Here is a 20,570-nt window from a genome sequence, read left to right as displayed (position 1 = left end):
TCACAGAGGAAATTATTATTATTATTATTATAGTCTTATTTGTATTGCGCGTAGCTGCGCCAGCGACGGGGCGTCCCAGCGCACCATAGTTCATAAACGTGAGCCTGGAGGGAGAGGATTTAAGAAATTAGACCGGGAAAAGCCAGGTCTTTATGGCTTTGCGGAAAGCAAGATGGTTCTGGATCGCTCTGATAGAAACTGAGCGAATTCCAAAAGAACGACTACCAGCTCTGGCTTTCAAACCTGGAGGAATACTGACCAACGCTTGGTCAGCAGATCTGAGGGTGCACCGCGGCACGTAGAACTCTAGCAGATTAGCCAACCCTAAAAGTGCCTGATGAGTCAGGATCCTGTGCGACACACAGAGTGTCTTAAAGTGGATGCGCTTTTCAACAGGCAGCCAGTGTAGTTTAGGAAGGATATGAGAAACAGAGCAAGATTTCGGAAGTTCCACCAAAATGCGAGCCGCTGCATTCTGTATCCTCTGCAAGCGCCTAACTTGTTAGCGCCAAGATAGATACCATAGTCCAGTCTAGATAAAATTGTCTTATAACAACAAGAGAGGAAGGGAAAGAAGCAAACACTCCAAACTCCCCTCCGAATAGGTCAAACAATCAACAGAGGAGTGTTCTTTCAAAGACTTTGGAAGAGCAAGCATGTAGTTAATCAACACAGTTGTATATTATCTGTGAAGGAAACCAATTTAGGTTTTTCATGAAGCCCTCACTCACCAACCTAGTTGGTGACATGCTTCATCATCGGACCCTAACCGATTTTATTAAATGGTACAATCTGTTAGAGCACCCTTTCAATACCGGATTCCTCGGGTCTGGTATTGAAAGGGATGACGCAGGTTCCTAACGGGTGCTGAGCGTTATGGGCGGTGCGACGAGTCGCTTTCACCCCCCTCCTGCGACCCATGGTGCTCTGACAGATTGTACCATTTAATAAACTAGATTCCTCTCTAATTTTGATGGAATCTTCAATTTAGTTTTTACATTTTTAAACTAGTAACACTAGTAAAAATAACATCGATTTTTATATGATTTTTAAGACAATGAACACAGTTCTAAGGTAAGTACTTTTATAGATCTGATTTTGCAAAGTTTGATATATATATATATATATATATATATAGATAAAAAGTTCTATAAATATATCACTTCTAGACAAAATTACACACCATAGGAAACAATGCTGAAAGAGCATAGAAATGTGTAGAAATTCAGGCAATGCTTTCATAAAGTTCACCTTCTCGTTCTAGGTCGATGTTGGGACCAGGTCCAAAGTCTACCAGGAAAAGTTTGGGAGCATCCTGGATTTGCCAGGAGCCGAGGCGCTTAGGTCTTGAAAGCTGGTTCACTAAGAGGAAGGGGGCCACTTAAAAAAGCACTGCACAGAGGGACTTGCAGGTAAGTCTGATGGGTCTCCTTAGACAGAGGAGGTCGAAAGGCCCTGGGGGCGATGGGATCAGAGCTGGTTGGTTTGTTGGTGCTGGGGCCGAGTGCAGAGCGAACAGGTTAGCTGGGCATTGTGTGTCTAGCCGTCCTCGCGGTCAGGAGAGGGAAACTTGGGGAGGCAACCTCAGGACAGCTGGGCCACTCAGGAAGTGGGTCTCTGGTGTCTTGACGTCCCTCGATGGGTTTTTGCTGCTGGAGCTACGGATGTCCGGAGTGAACTCTTCTTCTCAGAGTTTGCGGTGGGGGTTCGGTACCCAGGTATTGGTATGTCACGGCTCAGGTAGGTCATGGTGTGTCTGAACAGCAGCAGTGATTGTCGAGTACTGGGAGCTGCAGGCAGGGTTTAGCGCCTTTTCCTTCTGCAGCAGGGCCTCAGTTATTAAGCAGTGGGTCTTTTTTGTCCTGGTTGTCTCTTGTTCGTTAAATCTGATGTTCAGGTATCAGGGTGCTACCTAAATACTTTATTTATGGGCATTCAAAACCGAGAAAGATAGTAGCCAATGGGCTACTTACCTTTAGGGTATTTACACCCTCTAGTGACCACTTCGTGTGGGAAAAGACACTACGCTAGCCTTGATAGGAGGTTTTCTCACCATCTCAAGATGGCCAAGTTTCAGAAGAGGGGTTCACATTGCCTGCCCCACCCTAGGGGTGGTGTAGGCCAAGTGGGGTCCCTTCTCCTCATCTAACTAATTTTCCCACCTTTGCTCCAGCCAAAAGTGGAGCAGGAAAGGGGCAGGCCTTCTGCTACTATCTGGTTGGATTTTCCAGCTAGCATCGCCTTTGAAGCTGCCCGTCCAGTAAGGTCATCTTGTCTGGGGGAGGTGTAAATCACCTCAGCCCAGAGCAGGCTTTATCTCTGTCCATGAGTTCAGAAACATGCCTGGTAGTGGCAGGCTGGCAAAAACAAGTGCAGAACCACACACCAGTGCTTGGTATATTTATGGGAACCCTCTAAAAGAGTCTCCTGTGTGAATTTAATTATTACATCCACCATTGGCATCAGTGACAATGTATTCACAATGGGCCAGGTGTAGGTAAATTCAATTTAGCGAGTACTTAATAGCGTTTTTTTCTGAATTGCTATTAAAGACATGCTAAATTGAATGTAGGTAGAAATTGCAAAAATATTTGTGATTCCTTAATACTCCTTAATTGCGAATCGCAAATTGAGGTTAGCAATCAAGGAATGCGATCACATTCATTCCTAGGTTTGCGCCCGCAATTTGCGAGTAACCAAGAGGCACTCGCAAATTCCGGGCGCAATTTCAAGGGTGCAAAGGTTCCAAAAGGACAACCTGTTGCACCCCTGAAATGTGCATGTGTGCACATGTGGCGCACATACGTGCCCTAAGGGCATGAATGTGTGCCACATGGCACTTTAAAAAAAGCAAAAAAGTGTTTTTTTAAAGGAAATCGCTAATTACCACCAACTTAAAATTAGTGGCAATTAGCAATTCCTTACGGCTAAAGTGCACTTTCTTTTGTACTACTTACATTGCATTTAAGGAATCGCAATTTGCGATTCCTTAAATATAATCGCAAAATAAGGAATTGCAATTTTTGCGATTCCTTATTTTGCGATTAGGTTTAATCTTATCTACATCGCTCAGAGCCAAATTATGATGCAAAGGCTGAAATTCTGCAAATTTCGGCATTTGCTGTCACTATTTGGCTTCCTACACTTGGCCCAATGTTTGGTACCAAACACCTTAGGAATCAGTGAAGCCGTTCATAAAGCTAGGAAACAAGTATCCAGCCCATGTACTCTTTATGGCTACGCTGTTCACTTACATCATCTCAGAATAGGCTGGACATTGTAAGGGCATATCTGCTTGTGTTGATGGGCCCACACATAAGAGATAGTGCACCCTGCATTAAGGCTAAAGGCCTGCAGAATGGGTGACTTACTTATTTCTTAAGCAGTGTATAGGAGGCATTGCATAGGGTTGTGTGCCATGACGACTCATGATTTTTCTGCAGGGACGCAGCCTGCAATAGCAGAGTGCAAAGCCTTGGTGAGGGGTCTTGGGGGTGGAAAGTCCAGTACTTCAGCCCCAGAGGATCCTGGTCAGTTCCTATGCCCTAGATACAAGGGGCATTTTCTAGGGACTTACAGGGGGAGCTGAAGTTGTGGCAATTGTGGTTCCGTTTTTGGGAAAGAGATCTGGCACTGAGGACCGGGTTGGCATGGACTCAGTGCACCTATGGTTCAAAATCACATCAGACATCTGGCAAAAAGTGGGGCCTAAACATGTCAAAAGAGGCACTTTCCGACACTCTTGTTTATAAAAAAAGACATAAAATAAAACAAAGATACCAGCTTTTGAACAAAGTAAAATTATAGTGAAAGTGAGCATATATTCCTCATGAATAGCATTGCAGGCTTTTCCAGACATACGAGAGTTCCCAGGCAATTAGCAACACTAAATAGGTGCAATTATAAAATCACATGCGGCAATGCCATATTCTAATACTCTTCTTTTCCTATAAACTCTAACAACTCAGTGACAATAGTAGACCAGCAACAAATTTTTCGCAAATTGGTTGAGGAGAACTGATTGGTATGAAGAACTGTTTGCTAGCAGAGCAGCACAGTAAAGGATGAGACCAACCCCCTCCTTTTTATATGCTAGCTTACCGAAGCTTCAGCAGGGGGTCTATCCCCAGGATGTGATGCATGATGAGATTCAGGAACTCCTCTGGATCTGAAATGAAGGCAACAGTAGAAAATAGATATGAAGTTCAACCCGAAGCTACCCTCACACACAAAGCACTTAACAGCTAAAGGACCAGCAAGGAGTGAAATGAAGATTACTTACCTCTAACCATAGTCCTCCATCGTGTTAATCTTCCTATCCATTACTTTTAGAATGATGTCCAGTTACTGGGGACATCATGTAACACTTTCCAAAAAGCACATAAATGGAAATAAGAAATACAAGGAATACAGATGCTCTTTAGGGAAATACCGGACCACTATAACCCTCAAAGAAAAGAACAAGGCATTCACCTTCCATAATACTGCCTTGGATGTCTATCATAGCTCCAGCGGATCATTTACAAGGGCCCCTTTTCTGGTGGAAAACTGGAACTGGATATTTAAACCTTTATTCCGGTAGAGAAATCACCGGCACCAGGTAGAGCGGTCTAGTCATGACTAGAGTCCAGTGGATTCACCAGAAAGAAACCCTTGAATTCATACAAGGTGGCATGCCCTGGTGACATCCCTTTCAGAAAATTTTGGATCTATTCACTACCCATCCGAAGACACCCTGGACATAGATGACGGAGCAAAATTAAATAAGATGTTAGAAAAATAATAATATATACCTCCTTACGTGGCAGTACACTTGTGACAAAGAATCTGCAGAAGATGTCATATACATTAGAAAGAATGTTAACTAAGGCATGTTACTTGCTCTTCTAATGCATATTCACTCATGTGAATTTTCTTACATGAACTATTCCGAAGGCATTCACAGAGGAGGAGACTTGAGGATACCAAGGAAACATCTGGGCTTCTTAATAATGACAAGAGGACATGAAAACATAAAAATGTCTCAGCCTTTTCAATGGATTAATTTGAGGAAATGCTTTTTTATGCGATAATTGCTTAATGCAATGTAAAACATTGTTAATATGTGGCCACCATCATCATGAAGAAGAAACAAAGTTTCACATTTTCTGCAGTGGATTAATGCTATCTGCTCAGGCTACTGGATTTGTGGTTATTTTCAAATTGGTTCACCAACCCCAAAGGAAGAACACCATAATACAGCAAGAATGATGGGTATTTTGATAATGGTACAAGTTTTACACAAGTTTTACCAATTAATAGTGCAAGCATCAGTTTCTGCGCAAGGGCATCCATCATAACTTTTCCAAGTTTTCACATTTGTACAGCAAATACAAAATAGTGAACACCATCAAAAAAGAAAAACAAGTTATTGCAACTTTTTTGGTTTACTAGGAATTTGTGAAGTAGCCAACGTCAATGACTATAACAGCGCCAGAGCATACACTTTACAACAACTGTAGGCTCAGAATAGAATTTCAGTTTGAATATCGCCTTCAAGGACAAAGTAACAACAGATTCAGAGTGCACTGCCGCGGGTGCTAAGATTGTACCAGAGAGTGCCAAAAGCACATCAGGGCCTATGGCAGCGGAAGCAAGCACACTGGAGGGCATGGCTGAAAAACTGGCCATCACTTGTGTAGCTTATGTTCTGCAGGGAGGGAAGATGCTTGAAGGAATGGTTCAATGGCAGAATGAAGAGCGCTCAATAGATCTTTTACTTGTCTGATATAAGAATGACAGTGACAGTTGATGTTGACCTGGATGACAACCTGGACTTCCTCTTCAACAAGGCCATGAACACGTTTGCCTCTCTTTAGTGTATTGCCTTCAGTTGCAGGCTCAAGTGTTGCATGATTTCCTCAGGCACCACAAGCTGTGCTATCCATCACAGACATGGACCTGCAGCTAAGGCCACAGGACATGAAGCCCAAAAACGTTGAGACAATTTCTCAGTGGCTCTGGATCCATCATCTTTGATTTGACAGAGAAAAAGTAAGTTCTGTCACAAGAGCACATGGTGCCTTATATCAAGTTATGTGTCATTTATGGTGGATCCACACAACTCATCTGGTCCTGCCTCTGGACGGCATCATCTTGAGCCAGTGGCTCCACATTGCTGACTTTTTTTTCAGGATCTAGTCTGGCACCTCAGAAGGGATGAAGGTAAATATTCTAAAGGGGAAAATATCCATTTAAAACATGGGTTTAGAATTATGTCTAAAAAGTGAATTCTCAAAAACAGTACAGTATGACAGTCTCCCCTTTACAAAAGTGAGGTGCCTTACACTGTGTAGGAATCTGCTACAAACCCTTTTTTTAATTTGAACATCTACTATTTGCCACCTTCCCTTGCTACGAATGTCCATGAATTAATGAGGAAGATTCAAACATAGCGTGTGGGAGTCTGTCCAGCTGACTGGTCCAGCTGACTGCCCCAGCTTGCTTGTCAGTTTGCTTTACATGAGCACAAGTTTTTTTACACAAGGAGACACTCATTTTGTTAGGCACGGGGAGATTACATGATTTGCCCAGAATCACAGGATGCTCAGCGTCATTACTGAGACTCAAATCCAGTTCCCCAGCTTCCAGGTTGACTGTTCTACTCGAAAGGCTACATCCTCTACCCAGGATTATGGTTCATAATCCCACATTACGAACTTTCAAAAGTAAGAGACCAGTGGGATATAAGCATTTGCGATGCTTCAATAGAGGAATCTATCATTTTTGCCCGTGTATTACTTTAGTAATGGGAGGTGCTAGTGGAAAAGTGTTAAGAGATTTCTTTGACCAAATACACATGTGGTTCCCTAATTTGTGCCCGACATTATCTGGTTTCTTGAAAGAAGTCAAAGAATTTCCTCCTAGCCATATATGAACTTACAAAAATAATATCCGTATCTCAAATGTTTTTTTAACCCCTTGCCTGCGGTCGGAATTCCGCTCCTGTGCGGCACATTCCGATCGCGGGCGTGGTCGTGATGGCTCCCGGCCGTCATCCGCACATGAGCACTGTGGGCCATGACGGACGGGAGCCGTCACCAGCATGCAAGGGGTTAATCTTCCGCAGATAGGGTGCAGATCCAACTGGGTATTTATGCAGAAAAAGACAGATTCAACGTCCCTTAAGTGACATGGCTGGCTTCGTTCATGTGAGACATGATCACAGCAAGTCATAGGGTAATCACAGAGAGGGCTGGAAAAGTGGCATAACTATTTTAGGGAAATGTAAGCGACGGAATTCGGATTTGGATACAACATTTATGTATCTGCTGAATGAGAACTCCCAATCAAACAGCACACCCAGGTTGTACGTTTGTAGACTTTCTTTTGGGCTGGAAGTGGGACAGAGCCCAGGGGTCCAGGGTATTTAATAGGGAGGACAGATGAGCTGATAAGGCCAAAGTGCACGTTTTTGTTTTGTTTTTTACTGTTCATGCAGGGCCAGTTTTCTGCGTCCTTTTATAGGCCAGTGACAGCCAGTAAGACATGTTCATAAAGTTCCTATAACAGCATTCTAGTTTGAGATGCATCTGAATATCATTCATATATACATGATAGCTAATCTTGTGGATGCCAGTGAGTAGGCACTTGTTATGGTTCAATAGCATTACTGATTGCCATCACTGGAGGTACTGTACATGGGATGCTAGTGATTGGGGAGTTTAATACTCCAAGCAGACACTCCAGCTATTTGCAACTCAATATCTAATGGAAGAAAGAGGGTTCACATTACAATGGTCATCTCCCATAAAAGAACAAGACCTATCATAATTACATATTTATACCCATTATCACTGTAAAAATTTGTATTTGGGCAGTTCTACATAAAACTCCACTCACATTCAGATTCGGAGGACAATGGCTTACTGAGTTAGCGAGAGACAACAATTGTCACAAAAACTGAAAGAGCACAATAGGCATAAATGTAGGTTCAAGAACACCTTGACTTCCCTCCAGTCACTGTATGAATGCTTAACATGTCTGCTACTTTTAAAACTCCCAGTATACTAGGCAGATACATATTTATTCGGATTTCTCCATTTACAAAAACTAATTTGCATTTTTAGAGATTTTACCTGAAATACTAAATTCATAAAAGACCAAGGGCAATATGCATGAACATATTTTCCTATAGACACAGAATGGGAAAAACCCTTTGCTGCATCTGGCCGCAAGTGCAGAAGCCAGGCAAATTAGGTTGCAACTACCACAACCCTCTTCAACTTTAAGTTGGGTACACACAACCCTTAGTATCGGCCGCTGAGTGATACTACTGCAAAGCAGATCAATGTAGAATTACAAGTTTGACGGTGTACCAGAAAGAAAGTAAGTCCAAAGTTCCACATTTCTTATAACTTTATTTTTACTTCAATATTTAATTATTCCATATCCATTAAAAAATATATATTTTTACAGTGACAGCCAACGCGTTTTGTTCGGACATCAAACTTTTTCAGAGTTTTTCTTCCTGTCGTGGTGCAGCTTGTCACCCATATTTCTGTACGCCTCTTCTATTGTATCCAATATGTTTAATGTTGTCCCATGGAATGTCCGTGGGCTTGGCCATCAAGTAAAATGACAAAACACCTGAAGATGTTCTAACAAAACGAATTGACTGTGGCTGTTAAATGGAATTTTTTAATGGATATGGAATAATGAGATATTGAAGTATAGTTAAATAAGATATATAAAATGTTGAACTTTGGACTTCCTTTATTTTGGGCGCCCTGTCAAACTTGTAATTACACCAAATTCATAGTTATGATCAAAGATTTTACGTGCCACTCGAAATTGCCTCAAATTTTAAACAGAAGAATCTATACAATACAACTCCTATAATTACGAATACAATAATTTTAATATGTGCATTTTTTAATCAAGTTCTTCCTTACTTTCAGCATAGACAGTATATGATTACATAGGAATGTTCTTAAACGCCTTTTTACTAAATTCACGTTACAGCAACAAAGTGTCTTGCATTTAACTGTAACTTTGTTGAGAGTGGTGCTTTATGTGCTAACATGTCTGACATGAAGCATGATACTCTACCAGCTTACCAAATAAAATATTGCACCTAATTTCTTCTCACACATTAAGTGCAGAACATGTGTAAAGAGTTAGTGGCATTTACCTAGAGTGAGTTTCCTGCATACTACTTATTGGAGGACCAGCAAGTTAAGCATGAAAAACATTTTGTAGTGTTATTTTCAATAAAGAAAACTTAAGAGAGCATATGATTTAAAAAAAAATAAACATACACTGATAAATTGAATTTGGGTAAAGCGGTACTAGGTTGAAGGATTTACAGTAAAAGGTGAGAATCATCTGCCTTCTAGCATGAAAAGATTTTCTAAACACGGCTAATATAGGATAAGATGATTATGGAGGAAGGGATGAAATGTTCCTCATAGAAAGAGTTGAATAAGGAGAATGTTGACATTGACTCTACACAAGAACTTCATGTACTGTCCAAGGCTATCCAAGAATATGTAATTTACCCTTCTCTGATGTTGCGAAGCTCGGACAATGGCTCTCTTGCGTCAACTGACGTCTTAGCTTCATCACACTTTTAGCAGCGACAAATCCGTTCCTAGGAGCAAGAGGTGTATAAAATGAATTTGGTGGCACTATCTCAACAGTAGTAATAAGACACAATCCAAAACAATATTGCAATAGACAACATAAACCTCTCAACTCGGCTTCATTTGAAAAGGGTCAGCATTTCAAACCACATTCAACCTCGAAATATGCAAAACTCAGTGACATCACTGTGTGACTGTCTTAGTAAATCTGCATCATACTTCAAACATTGTTTAGCACATTTGTATATTAGGCTCACTCTCATAAACATCTGACTTCACCTTCACCGGAGAGTAAGTATTATGTTACTTACCCTGTAAGCATCTGTTCTTGGCATGCAGTGCTGTAGATTCACATGCTTTGCATCATACTCCTGCGATCTAGTTTTGGATATGGATGTGTGGAAGTTGTTTTTCTTCAGAAAAGTCTTTCGAATCACAAGGTAAAGTGACTCCTCCTCTTGGTGATAATACGCATTGTTAAGATTCTGTTCCCTTAGGCGGGTGAGAATGTAGTGTAAGTATTAGTAAAGAGATGTCCATGCATATGAAAAAGTAAAAGGAACTGCAATGGCTACAGGTTTCGGGGGAGGAAAGTGGGTGCCATGAACAGATGCCTACAGGGCCAGTAACCTAAACCTTTCGAGGCACATGTGGTGGTAGATTCACATGCTTTGCATAGACTATAAAGCAGTACCCTCCAAAAGCGGATGGCTAACCTGTGGGATTTGCAGTTGTTTGAAAATGTGTAAGTAGCACTGCCTGACCCATATTAATTTGTCGGCGTGCTAGAACATCCACACAGAAATGCTTAGTGAATTTGTGTGGCATAGACCATGTAGCTGTCTTAACTATGCAAGCCTTACCTATGTAATAGCCGACCTATGGCAATTGGAATATTGCACAGGCAAGCCATGGAAGTCCCTATTTTACAAGTAGTGTGTGCTCTAAGGGGTGTAGTCAAAGTCCTTTTGGTTTTGACGTAACATATATGAATGCATTTAATCACCAATCTACAAATGCCTAATTTGGATATGGGCTTCCCCTTGTGAGCGGACAAATAAGCAACAGAGAGTTGTTTGGTTGTACGGAAATCTTAGGTTCTGCAATGTAATACATTAGAGATCTTTTAATGTCTAGTGTATGAAGAGCCCTTTCCATAAACGGGTCTGGTTGAGGTAAGAAAACAGGCATGGTTAAAGTAGAAAGGGGAAACCACCTTAGGAAGGAATTTTGGGTAGGTGCAAAGGACCACCCTATCCCTGTGTAGTTGGAAGAAAGTTCCTTCTAAGGTTAGTGCCTAGAGATCACAACGCACTTAAGTGAAGTAATGGCTCTTTATGTAGCATGACCTGGTGGTACGCTGCATCCCTGCTGATGAGCTATGAGGTGGTGTTATCGGGGGTGATGGTTTGGGAGGGTACAGGTCTGGATCCGTGTCCCCCCTGGGGATCAATACCATAATCTGGCCAGGGATCTGGGATATGCGGTGCCTCATAAAAAAGGGAATGTGGGGACCACTTCGGAGTGACATCTAGGGGATCACCCTGAGAAAGAGGTGGGGGTGGGAGAATGAAGGGTGGTAGTGGTGGTGAAGTAGGTGGAAGAGGGTGCAAGGGAATGGTAGCTTTTTCTATCTTCCTCCCTTTGACAGGCATCAGCAAATCTATTGCTTCTCCAAAGGAGAGTTGGAGTTTTGATGGAAGGGACGCCAACACCACAGTCTTGGTTCAGATGCGGGCAGTTTGAGGCTATATATGTATCTCTTTCTGATGTGCATTGAGCCGTTCCGTCATTTTATTGAGGATTGGTTACACCGGAGAACTGGGTTTCGATTTTGATGCTGGTCATGACATTTTTGCTACCAAGATGGTCTTTACTTTCGGAGCCGAAGTGATCAAAGACGAAGATGGATAGGGTTGGCTCTATGTGGAATCCAATGGCTTTGGCTGGGCTTTCGGTGCCGAGCACGAGGTTGGGGCAACTGTAGGAGAGGTTAGGTGCCTTCCATGGGCCGCTAGCAATGGTGGCCTGGGAGCCTTATGTTCGGTTGAAACCCAATGTTTTTTTCAGTGGCAGGACTGGTACATCAGTACTCGCAGTACAATGACCTGGTGGTAGGTCCTGCATCTTAAGATCGACCTCTAAGTCGGAGCCAGAGTTTTCAAAGGAAAAAGCCTCCTCCTCAGCCACAGAGGCTTCATGGAGTTCCTCTTTCTCCCCCTCTTCGACATCCTGGTGTCCGAAGATGTTGGGTGTATCGTCGACATCTCTCTATCGCATTTTCCTGTGATGTGGCCTTTGGTCCCGTAAGGTTTTCTTCGACCGAAACTATCGGTACGCCTTGTAGTCTGCTTTACTGTGATCAGGAGACAAGATTGCAGAACTGGTGAAGTTCATTCTGCGGCTACTTAGTTTGGCTCCTCTGGCAGAAAGGGAATAGAGCTTGTTCTATCAGACGGGAATTTTAAGACAAAGCTGAAGAGATCGAAAGAGAGGTCCAGAAGGGCGAGGCATGAAAGGCCACGGTTGGAGCACGTTGATCCAATGGTTGATAGTTTTCTAGATTTCAAAACTCAAAGATGAGAACGCGTTCGATAACAATATTAACAAAGGTAAGGGTGAATTACGAACTAACAGGAGTCCGAAATGGTATAGAGCTGTAGCGCAGTAATACACGTCCACACCAATTGGCAGAAAGACTACAATCTAACAATGGAGTCAATGCCCATGCACATTACCACCAAGAGGAGGAGTCTCTCTACCTCATTACTTGAAAGACCTATTTGAAGAAAAACAACTTGCACACATCCAGACCCAACAGTTGATGGCCAGAGTATGTAAAGCATGTGTACCAACAGCCACTCATGCCTTGAACTAAGGTTGAGCAATATGACAACCTTACCTCATAACATAAACTTAAGCTGACACAGCTCTATCACAAAGTATGCTGTCTCAATATCAGTCCCTAGAAGCGCGTTCACAACAGCCAGCAAGTGAGCCTAAATCATGCGCCTAGCCCAAAGAGCAGATGTTTAAATGTTAACACCTTCAGTGAGGCGTGAATTTTCGCGCTGTGCTGAAGGTTCTAAATAAAGGGCGTGGCCGTGACGGAACAGTTCCGTCATAAGCACAGCCCAACCGGTGCTAGTGACGGAACCGTTCCGTCAGAAGCATCGAAGGGGTTAATGGTCCAATCACAGCCTGGAAACACTTTTGTGCTAATCCTGAATAGTAATTTGAAAGCAGGCCTTCAATGGATCTGGTTTCAGGAGTGCTTCAATAGCCATTCACGCTGCCGACTCTTACACACAAACAAGGAAAACAAGTTTAAAAATTCAAGTTAAAACAAAGAGAAGTGATGGACATAGCCCAAAGCACTAAGTGCAATTACAACCTTTTAGATTAATGTACCCAACAGTCAAGGGCAAGTAGAATGGAGACAGGATGGCAAGAGAGCAAAGGCAGGAAAGAGAACAAGCACTGGCGTTGCCAATAGGTCTCGCAGTAGGAAAGTTGGAGCTATTACAATTGCAAATAACAATGCCTTTTATTTTTGTTTTCATTTTAAAAACAAAGGGCTTTGTCATTTACAAAAGCAATAGCTCCAACTTTCCTACTGCGAGACCTATTGTGCACTGCACAGTGTGGGTGAAAGTGGCACTGCGTGGGTGTGAGTGGCGTTGCGTGGGTGATAGTGGGCTTGCGTGGGTGTGAGTGGTGTTGCGTGTCTGAAAGTGGTGCTGTGTGGGTGAAAGTGGCACTGCGTGGGTGAGTGGCGTTGCATGTGTGAGTGGTGTTGCGTGGGTGAGTGGCGTTGCATGGGTGAGTGGCGTTGCATGGGTGAGTGGCGTTGCATGGGTGAGTGGCGTTGCATGGGTGAGTGGCGTTGCATGGGTGAGTGGCGTTGCGTGGATGAGTGGCGTTGCGTGGATGAGTGGCGTTGCGTGGATGATTGGGGTTGCGTGGATGAGTGGGGTTGCGTGTGTGAGTGGTGTTGCGTGGGTGAGTGGCGTTGCATGTGTGAGTGGTGTTGCGTGGATGAGTGGTGTTGCGTGGGTGAGTGGCGTTGCGTGTGTGAGTGGCGTTGCGTGTGTGAGTGGCGTTGCGTGTGTGAGTGGCGTTGCGTGGGTGAGTGGCGTTGCGTGGATGAGTGGCGTTGCGTGGATGAGTGGTGTTGCGTGGATGAGTGGCCTTGCGTGGATGAGTGGCGTTGCGTGGATGAGTGGCGTTGCGTGGATGAGTGGCGTTGCGTGGATGAGTGGCGTTGCGTGGATGAGTGGCGTTGCGTGTGTGAGTGGCGTTGCGTGGATGAGTGGCGTTGCGTGGATGAGTGGTGTTGCGTGGATGAGTGGTGTTGCGTGGATGATTGGGGTTGCGTGGGTGAGTGGCGTTGCATGTATGAGTGGTGTTGCGTGGGTGAGTGGCGTTGAGTGGATGAGTGGCGTTGCGTGGATGAGTGGCGTTGCGTGGATGAGTGGCGTTGCGTGGATGAGTGGCGTTGCGTGGATGAGTGGCGTTGCGTGGATGAGTGGCGTTGCGTGGATGAGCGGGGTTGCGTGGATGAGTGTGGTTGCGTGGATGAGTGGCGTTGCGTGGATGAGTGGTGTTGCGTGGATGAGTGGTGTTGCGTGGATGAGTGGGGTTGAGTGGATGAGTTGCGTTGCGTGGATGAGTTGCGTTGCGTGTGTGAGTGGTGTTGCTTGGGTGAGTAGCGTTGCGTGGGTGAGTGTGGTGTTGCGTGAGTGATAGTGGGCTTGCATGGGTGTGAGTGGCGTTGCGTGTCTGAAAGTGGTGCTGTGTGGGTGAAAGTGGCACAGAGCCTTTGATGTGGCCTGGCGCAGGAGAAATGCTGCTGCTAGGAACAGATGTATTTACAAAAAGGGGTGGTGAGGGACAGAGTCTCTGAATTAAGCAGAAAGCTCTCACCCAGTCAAAAGATCAGGGCTAGATCCAACACCGTTTTTTAGCTCACTGCACCATCCCACTTTCAGAACCTGGCTGTATGCAAATTAGTCTGTTCCTGTCCCAGTGCATGATGGGAACAGGACAAACCAAACTACAGAAGCCAATTCTTACACTGGGAAGGAAACAAGCTCCCGGGGACAGATGGCCTGGCCGTGAAGCAGGGGGCGGGGCAGCGCTGGGGAAGCCTGTGGGAGGGTGATTGATGCCTTTGATGTGGCGATATTAAACACCCCCCCCCCCCCCCCATGACGAAGTTAAACAGTGGAAATTCATTGGGAGAGCAGACTAAAAGTCACGTTTAAGGCTGTGATTCGGACCTTTTGAGGAACGCAGAAAGAGGAATATTCTTCCTCGTGTTGGCATGGATGGGTTAGAAAAATTGTAAACAACTTAAATCTCCGGATTTAAAGTGAATTTATTAAATTAACGTGAATACCTACAAAGTGGCCTTTATTTTATTATTTGCAATCCATGCTTACTTTAAAAAAAAATCCTGATGCAATGCGAGTTTGCTTGATATGATAAAGGTGTAATATCAAACAGATTTAAAATGCTACACAAACAAAACGACTTTATGTAGTATTCTGCAGGCCTTTGCCTTCACAACAGATTACCAACGCATCACATGCAGCTAGGCCCTGCCACACAAGTGAGAAGCCGAGTCATACGTGTCCTTCCATTTACAACAGACAAATTCCGAGCAAGTGCCATCTTATAAATACTTGATCATTTTTAAATAATTCAGGCTTCCATCAGGGGTCATTTTACTTGGTATTACATAAATTATTTACACGATAATTAGGAGAATGTACAATAGAAAATCTTCATCTAATTGTTCACTTTAGAGTATTGCGGGCAGAGACTGTGGCGCTGTTGAGATGGCTGTGGTAGTCGTGGGTAGGCTGTGAGTAGTAGCGTTGGAGGGTGAGGGGAGAACTTGGGCTTCGGTGGTGGGGAGACACTGGGGGCAGGAGAAGACGAGAGCGGGGTTAGTGGAAAGTGGGAGCGGTGGTTTTGGGGCAGGGGTTGGAGAAGTGGTGGGGTGTGCGAGGAGAGCGAAAGTGGGGTAGCTAGGAATGGTAGGGGAGGGGGTCGGCGACGAGAAAGAGGAGGCATGGTTTAGACACATTTTGACGGGCATGTCCTAGCTTAATGAAATTGTTGTATGCTGTCACCGTCCTCAAACACAGTGGGAAAAGGCAGAGCCAGGGAAGTAGAGAGCCAGGGCTAGCCGGGGCCGGAACTGAAGTGCTGGCGGGCAGAAAGGATGATGCAGAGGCAAAGACGAGGGCCGTGAACATTGATGTAATTAGGGGGGAGGAGGGACGGAACTGAAGTGCTGGCGGGCAGAAAGGACGTCCGTGGGAGGTGGGAGGAGATTGAGGAGCAAATGGGTCTGATGTAATGTGAGGAGGGACGGGCACAGTTCTGAGTGTCTCCAGTTGTTATTAAGAGCAGAACTCTGAGAAAATCTTGGCTTTACCAAGAACGAGCATCTGATTGACTGATGCGGAGGCAACGACGAGAAAGGAGGCATGGTTTAGACACATTTTGACGGGCATGTCCTAGCTTAATGAAATTGTTGTATGCTGTCACCGTCCTCAACCACAGTGGGAAAAGGCAGAGCCAGGGAAGTAGAGAGCCAGGGCTAGCCGGGGCCGGAACTGAAGTGCTGGCGGAAAGAAAGGATGATGCGGAGGCAAAGACGAGGGCCGTGAACAGTGATGTAATTAGGGGGGAGGAGGGATGGAACTGAAGTGCTGGCGGGCAGAAAGGACGGCCGTGGGATGTGGGAGGAGCTTGAGGAGCAAATGGGTCTGATGTAATGTGAGGAGGGACGGAACTGAAGTGCTGGCGGGCAGAAAGGACGGCCGTGGGAGAAGATTGGGAGAAAGGACGGCCGTGGGAGGAGGAGCAAATGGGTCTGATGTAACGTGAGGAGGGACGGAACTGAAGTGCTGGCGGGCAGAAAGGACGGCCGTGGGAGGAGATTGGCAGAAAGGACGGCCGTGGGAGGAGATTGGGAAGCAAATGGGTCTGATGCGCAGAAAGGACGGCCGTGGGAGGAGATTGGCAGAAAGGACAGCCGTGGGAGGAGATTGGGAAGCAAATGGGTCTGATGCGCGTGCATGTTTAATCACGTGGTTCACGTGAACTACATGAAAACCGCGGTGCTGAAAGCCCTTTGGTTTGAAGATGTTTTCGCCACTTGAATTCTCGCTCCGCTCGATGCGCTTGCGCACATCGATAGGTCGCGAGACCTAAAAATTACACAACCAGAATGAAGCTGGGATCGTGTTTAACAATCCAGACTAAAGTACTTCCTAGACCCTTTATGCTAGCAGCGACGAATATGTGTGGTCTAGTTTGAAAAGGATGGTCTCGATGGTCCCACATATGCAGAGCTGTGCCTCTTTGTCCTCCTTGAAGTCTCTGGTTTGTGGGAACAAAGCAGCTCTTTCTGTCTGTACTTTGAGCGATCCCTAGTCAACTGAGATATAATGGACTTTTCCCAATTGCGCTTGATGTCGATGAGCTCCTGGTGTCTTTGTGGGAAATGACCACTGAGCCAATTTTGTAAGGCCATTACAAATCTAGTCCAGAGGCAAAAATGTCTAGTAACTAAGTTACTGGATATATTTCTAGCCCTGCCGCATGAAATATTGCTGATAATTCTGCATGCTCTCACAGTAATTGTCTGAAATACTTTCGATCAGCTTAAGATATGGAAAATGCCGGTGGTAACTTTTTGACCTATTTTTCGTTGTTTTCACAAAATGGTTCAAGAAATTATGTGCATAACAACAGAATTGCAGTATATTAGATGTTAAGACATTTTATATAGCAGGTCTGCTTATTGCGTGATGATATCTCTTTTACTTGCAGAAGCACGTGATTAAGTGTCAAAATACAGGCTTCAGAAACGGTTAAAAATAGACATACGTATATAAACATTTCTATATACTATCAGTGAAAGATGGAGGAACAGTTTTAAACAGAGGTCGAGTAGGTAACTCATGATTAAGACAATTCAATGAGGCTCTTGGCCTGGAAATGACACTACCTGAGAGAAATGCAATATTTCTTATAATCAGGAACTCGCAATACTTTTTTCTCACATAGACTATTTGATCACGCACAAGGAACATATATACCCAGGTGCACAACTGTGAGATTCGTGGTTGGGGGGAATTTCGGATCACTCAACACTAAGACTAAAATAGTCCCCACAAAGACTGAAGTCCCTCGACAATGGAAAATAGACACTTTTATCTTACATAATAAGAAAGTTGTAAAAAAACGTTGCCAGATCACAATTACTTTGCAGAAAATACTGTAGAGTCAGAAGTCACTCTATGAGATGATACACGATAGTGATAAGTGGACAACTTTCCCTGCCTCCACACACAAAAAAAGATATGTTCAGATGCCAACAGGGTTGAGTTATGGATCCTAAAAGTTAAAAGTTGAAAGACAACACCTCCACACAAAAGATAATAAAAACCTCAAAAGAAAGGACCACCTTGCTCTGGCCCGGAACAATGTACAAAATAATTTCCTAAGCGATACAAAAGGGGATGATGGACGGAGCGTTTGAGCAAATCAAAACACTCACTCCCAGTCAACTGATCTGGGTTTAATCCATCACCATTCTTTAGCTCACTCAGCCACCCCAGTTCAGATATGGCCATATGCAAATCAGTCTGACCCTGTGCCTCATGGGAACAGTCCAGCCCGAACTGCCAAGCCATGTCTTCCCTGGACCGGAAACAAGCATCCTGGAACCGGTTTCGGATTCATAATCCTCATCAGCCAGGCTATCTTGAATCCAGTGGCCAAGTGAGCAAGGGAATTACGTCTGAGCATACCCTGCCAACTTAGGGCGAACAAAGCAATACAAAAGGGGATGATGGACGGAGCGTTTGAGCAAATCAAACGCTCACCCCCAGTCAACTGATCTGGGTTAAATCCATCACCATTCTTTAGCTCACTCAGCCACCCCAGTTCAGACATGGCCATATGCAAATCAGTCTGACCCTGTGCCTCATGGGAACAGTCCAGCCCGAACTGCCAAGCCATGTCTTCCCTGGACCGGAAACAAGCATCCTGGGACCGGTTTCGGATTCATTATCCTCATCAGCCAGGCTAATGCCATACCACGTCAGAAGATGCCATACCACGTCAGGATGAGTGTAACAAAATGTTGGAAGCCAAGATAAGAATACTCTTTAGGGACGAATGGACACAAAGAATATCAATCCAGAAGTTACGGACGGTATATGATGGACGCGTTGCTCTCTCAGACATTCAATCATTCTACTTGGCAGCTCAACTACTGCTGGTGGTTAACCATAACCAAATAAAGTATTACTACTACTAAAAACTACTGCTGGTTATCGACAGTGCCTTTGCCCTGCAGGAAGAATCCTCAACTAGGGCAGACGGGCACGGAGCCAAGAGGATGCTCATCTGCCTTTTATTATAAAATGTGTACCAAAGGGTTGCCAATATACACTGTTAATGGTCAGGGCCTAGAAAGTCACAACCAATAAAACTGGATGGGAGAAAGATTTGACTAGAGAACCCCAACTGAAGTATAGTGATTTACGATGGGTGATGGAAAACCTATAACGCTTCCATAAGTGGGATCTTGTTGGGATCTGTAAGCTGGGAGATGTATAGACTAACATTCCTTCAGGAGATCAAAAGAGAATACAGACTTGCAGAAAAAGAGACACGAGTTACCTGCAACTCAGACATACCTCAGCAACCCATCCCAGAAAGATACACATACTGAAGACCTAACTGATCACCTCCCCTAAAAATGATATCTATAATCAATAAGATAAACTTAGACAAAGATGAGCGGCTAACCTTAAAGTACTAAGTGATGAGAAATGGGAAGAAGGGAGCAAGGGATGCGCCATTACAGCAGGCTTCCAGCAAACACCAATACAAATCTTTCACATAATTTATTACATCAGGATATACATGTTAAGAATGGGCAGGACCTATTCCAATATGAGCCTTATAGGCTGAGGTCCAACTGGCACCTCTATACACAAAATATTCTACAGCCTTCACTTGAAGCACTATTCAGAGGGAAGCACAGAACATCTATTGAGAATCTCAGAAACTGACATCAAGTCAAATGCGAAACAGTTTCTTCTGGAAATCTGGACTAAATAGTTCCCACCCAGATACCAGAGGTATTTTTGTAACAAGGCTTGATCGTAACTAGATGAAATGTGGCCAGACTATAGGGGAAAACGGTCCCCAAGCTAAAAGAATGGAAAAGACATATGGAATGGTGCATGGGAGATTAAAAATAAGCATACGAGGGCAGAGGATGCAAAAAAAATTCAAAAGCAATTGGGAACATGGTGAAAATATAGAAGACTAATATAAAACAACCATGAGATTTGAAAGGATAAGATGATTTAGATCAAATAGAGGCTGCAACCACTCCCACATCTGACTGCCAAACTGAGGGCGAATTGGTTAATCCGGATGATCATTATAGACTCTAAGACTACTGATGAAATATTTAGTGCTTTTTCCCTTGCTAATCTGAAGCTGTGGTGGTAATGTGCGATTTCTTATCTTCACTGCTTCAAAACCAATGAAAAAATTTATGAAAACAAACTATATTTGGCCCCAGCTCTCATATTGTCCCTAACAGTTCAGAAGAGGAAAAGGCAGTGGTCCTTAGAAGCCAACAGTGATGCCCGGGTGATGGAAGCTCTTGTGCAAATGGCAAACAAAGTGGATTGTGAGCTTGGTGTGCGGAAAAAGAGTGTTGACTCTCCCAACTCAAAATAGCGACTCCCCAATGAACAAGTTACTTACCTTCGGTAAAAATATATCTGTAAGAGACATATATTAGTTATAGATTCCTTACCTTAGAATTACCCCAGTCGTCTGACTGGATCCGGAGAATTTTTTCCTCAGCAGTACCCCTGCGTGACGTTAGGTGGCGTT

The 20,570-nt window shown here is 44.1% G+C and overlaps 1 protein-coding gene across 2 annotated transcripts in view; it reads right to left on the bottom strand.

Moving 5' to 3' along the window:
- The window catches only part of LOC147724807 (ubiquitin carboxyl-terminal hydrolase CYLD-like), a 481,074-nt gene that overhangs the window by 77,530 nt on the left and 382,974 nt on the right, over positions 1-20,570 (bottom strand). For both annotated transcript variants that reach the window (XM_086966313.1, XM_086966314.1), the window contains 2 exons: positions 9,540-9,631; positions 4,102-4,168 (listed from right to left, as the gene is read on the bottom strand). In XM_086966313.1, the coding sequence (XP_086822439.1) occupies positions 4,102-4,168; positions 9,540-9,631 (159 nt within the window). The remainder of the gene's footprint in view (positions 1-4,101; positions 4,169-9,539; positions 9,632-20,570) is intronic.

The sequence above is a fragment of the Lissotriton vulgaris genome, chromosome 4_1, assembly GCF_964263255.1.
Source record: "Lissotriton vulgaris chromosome 4_1, aLisVul1.2, whole genome shotgun sequence".
In the NCBI taxonomy this organism is placed as follows: Eukaryota; Metazoa; Chordata; class Amphibia; order Caudata; family Salamandridae; genus Lissotriton; species Lissotriton vulgaris.
The sequence above is the reverse complement of the archived record's forward strand: the minus strand, read 5'-3'. Positions and strand labels throughout refer to the sequence as shown.